Below are 3,052 nucleotides of genomic sequence, written 5' to 3' on the forward strand. Positions count from 1 at the left end.
ATCAGCCATGATCATAATGAATGGTGGTGCAGGCTCGAAGGGCAGAATGGCCTACTCCCGCACCTACTGTCTATTGTCTAACATGAACCTCCCCACTCCTGGACTCAATGCTCTGACCAATGAAGGAAGGGAGAGATTGCGGCCTGTGGTGTCAGGGCGCTACGCAAATTCAGCAGAAGGCCCTTACCGGATCGCCACCGGAGGCGAAGGATATGGACTGCATGTGGTGATTGGCGATGATCTGTGAAGACAAAAAGGAACAGGCAAAAGTGACTTGGCAAATGGTGGGTTTTCGCGCACCGTATCAGGAACCGCTTTGAGAATGGGATTGTCGCTAATCACGAGGGGCCTGACCGGTTTGGGTCAGCTCGGTGCTGCCCTCCCTCCCCCTACTCCCCCAACCACAAAGGGGTCGCTAGCGTTCTAAATCCTGCAGGCCGAAAGGGAGTGGCGGTAGGGGGATGGGTGTACGCCTCATTTGCAATGGGGTTGGCACACTGGCCCCGCAGCATCATGGGAAATGGGAGGCAGGAGCAGGCCATTTGGCTCCCCACCCACTTGCTCCACCAGGCTGTTCTTCCACCTCATTTTCCCCACACCATTCCCCCAATCTCTTTGGTTTTTGACAATCTAGGGGATTAAGCTCTCCACACTGCCCCCATCCCCCCCAGCCCCACCATCTGGTTCCTCTGAAAAGGGAAGCCAAAACTCATCCCAGTGAAGACTTTCCCCGTCGTCGCCTCAGTCTAAAATGGCCGCCCCCTTTTATCCTGAGAGGGTGCCTTTCCTGATCAACGGCTGCGGTTCTCCATTGCAACGCCTCCACCAGTCAGCACTCTTCTCCGATAAAGTAGAAACATTGTTTTCCCTTAAGGGTTAAATGGCGGTGCCCTGGAGAATGCACCGGCTGATGATGAGTGACAGTTAACTCCCGAGCTTTGTTTAAATGTTCCCCTCCCCCCCTTTTACCCTGGTGTTCCTTATGAATTGTCCTGATGGGTACATGGTGAAAAACCTTGACTAAATGTCAAAAATATGCTTGCAGGTTGGAATACCGAAATCAATCAGTTCCTATATTTATAAATGAAATTGCAAACACAAATCAGGGGCAGGATTATATAGTTAATGGGAAGGTCCTGGGGGGTGTTGCTGAACAAAGAGACCTTGGAGTGCAGGTTCATAGCTCCTTGAAAGTGGAGTCGCAGGTAGATAGGATAGTGAAGGCGGTGTTTGGTATGCTTTCCTTTATTGGTCAGAGTATTGAGTACAGGAGTTGGGAGGTCATGTTGCGGCTGTACAGGACATTGGTTAGGCCACTGTTGGAATATTGTGTGCAATTCTGGTCTCCCTGCTGTAGGAAGGATGTTGTGAAAGTCAAAAGGGTTCAGAAAAGGATGTTGGAGGATCTGAGCTACAGGGAGAGGCTGAACAGGCTGGGGCTGTTTTCCCTGGAGCGTCGGAGGCTGAGGGGGTGACCTTATAGAGGTTTACAAAATCATGAGGGGGCATGGATAGGATAAATAGTCTCTTACCTGGGTGTGGGGGAGTCCGTAGGTTTAAGGTGAAAGATTTAAAGGGGACCCGAGGGGCAACTTTTTCACACAGAGGGTGGTACGTGTGTGGAACGAGCTGCCAGAGGAAGTGGTGGAGGCTGGTACAATGACAGCATTTAAAAGGCATCTGGATGGGGACATGGATAGGAAGGGTTTGGAGGGATATGGGCCAAGTGCTGGCAAATGGAACTAGATTGGGTGGCTCAGTGGTTAACACAGCGCCAGGGATCCAGGTTTGATTCCAGCCTCGGGTGACTGTCTGGATGGAGTTTGCACATTTTCCCCTGCCCCCCCCCGTGTTTGCGGTTTCCTCCCATGGTCCAAAGATGTGCAGGCTGGGGTGAATTAGCCGTGCTAAGTTGTCCCATCGTGTTAGGTGCATTAGTCAGGGTAAATATAGGGAATGGGTCTGGGTGGGTTACTCTTCGGTGTGGACTTGTTGGGCCGAAGGGTCTGTTTCCACACTGGAGGGAATCTAATCTAATCAATTCAGGATATTTTGCACGGACAAGTTGGGCTGAAGGATCTGTCCTTTGATCTGTACGAGGCGATGACTTCCCTGGAACAAAGCCTGGGAGGGGAACTGGAGAGACTTACTAAGACATCGCCCGGAATGGCGGGTTTGAGTTGTGGAGAGGGGCTGGATCGGCTGAATTTTTCCCTGGTGCGTAAGAGGTTGAGAAGCGACCTTATAGACTAATTTGGAATATAATGAGGGGTCGCGGGTCGGATGAATTGCAGGCGTCTTTTCCTTAGGGTGGGGAGATTTCAAGATGAGAGGGCATATTTTTTAAGGTGAGAGGGGAAAGATTTTTAAAAAAAAGGCAATTTTGTTTCCCCTTGCGGAGAGTGGTCTGTGTGTGGAATGAGGTTCCTGAGGAAGTGAGTGCAGTTACAACGTTTAATAGAGATATGGATCTGTACATGAACAGGAAATGTTTGGAGGGATATGGGTCTGGAGCAGGGCAGGTGTGGGACTAGCATACCCAACCTGCCGCTCCGACATCTCGGCTTATGGGGTGAATTTGTGTTTGCAGAATTGCATTTCATTTTGCTCAAAACTTGCAAGTAAAACTATGCAGAGGGTTCGTCAGTCTGACACAGCACTGGGACACAGACAGACTTCACACCTATTGTATAAAAAGCTGAGTTATCTTGAGGATGAAGTTAAAAATCACACGACAGTGGGTTATAGTCCGACAGGTTTATTTGGAAGCACTAGCTTTCGGAGCACTGCCCCTTCCTCAGGTGATTGTGGAGTAAGATGTAGAATTGATAGCAAAAAGGAGGAACTGAAATTATATCTTGAAAAAGACCTGGAAAGTCTCTCAATCATTTAGAAAGACCATACCGGTTTCAGTTCTTGCATATGTAAATCCCAGAACTTTCTTAAAGTTACATTCTCACGTGAACTTTAACAATAGGCGCCATGTCGGCCCAGATAGTGCACAGAAGGTGTGAGGTCAGCGCTGAGGGAGCGGGAGCTGTCGGAGGGTCAG

At 49.7% G+C, this 3,052-nt stretch overlaps 1 protein-coding gene across 1 annotated transcript in view; it reads right to left on the reverse strand.

Moving 5' to 3' along the window:
* Window positions 1-340, reverse strand: part of LOC122547928 (SHC-transforming protein 1-like) — a 9,098-nt gene extending 8,758 nt beyond the window's left edge. The window contains exon 1 of the mRNA XM_043686487.1: window positions 188-340. Coding sequence (XP_043542422.1) covers window positions 188-223 — 36 coding nt within the window. The 5' untranslated portion in view covers window positions 224-340. The remainder of the gene's footprint in view (window positions 1-187) is intronic.
* Window positions 341-3,052: the final 2,712 nt, after the last annotated feature.

Source organism: Chiloscyllium plagiosum, unplaced genomic scaffold, assembly GCF_004010195.1.
Source record: "Chiloscyllium plagiosum isolate BGI_BamShark_2017 unplaced genomic scaffold, ASM401019v2 scaf_4501, whole genome shotgun sequence".
Classification (NCBI taxonomy): domain Eukaryota; kingdom Metazoa; phylum Chordata; class Chondrichthyes; order Orectolobiformes; family Hemiscylliidae; genus Chiloscyllium; species Chiloscyllium plagiosum.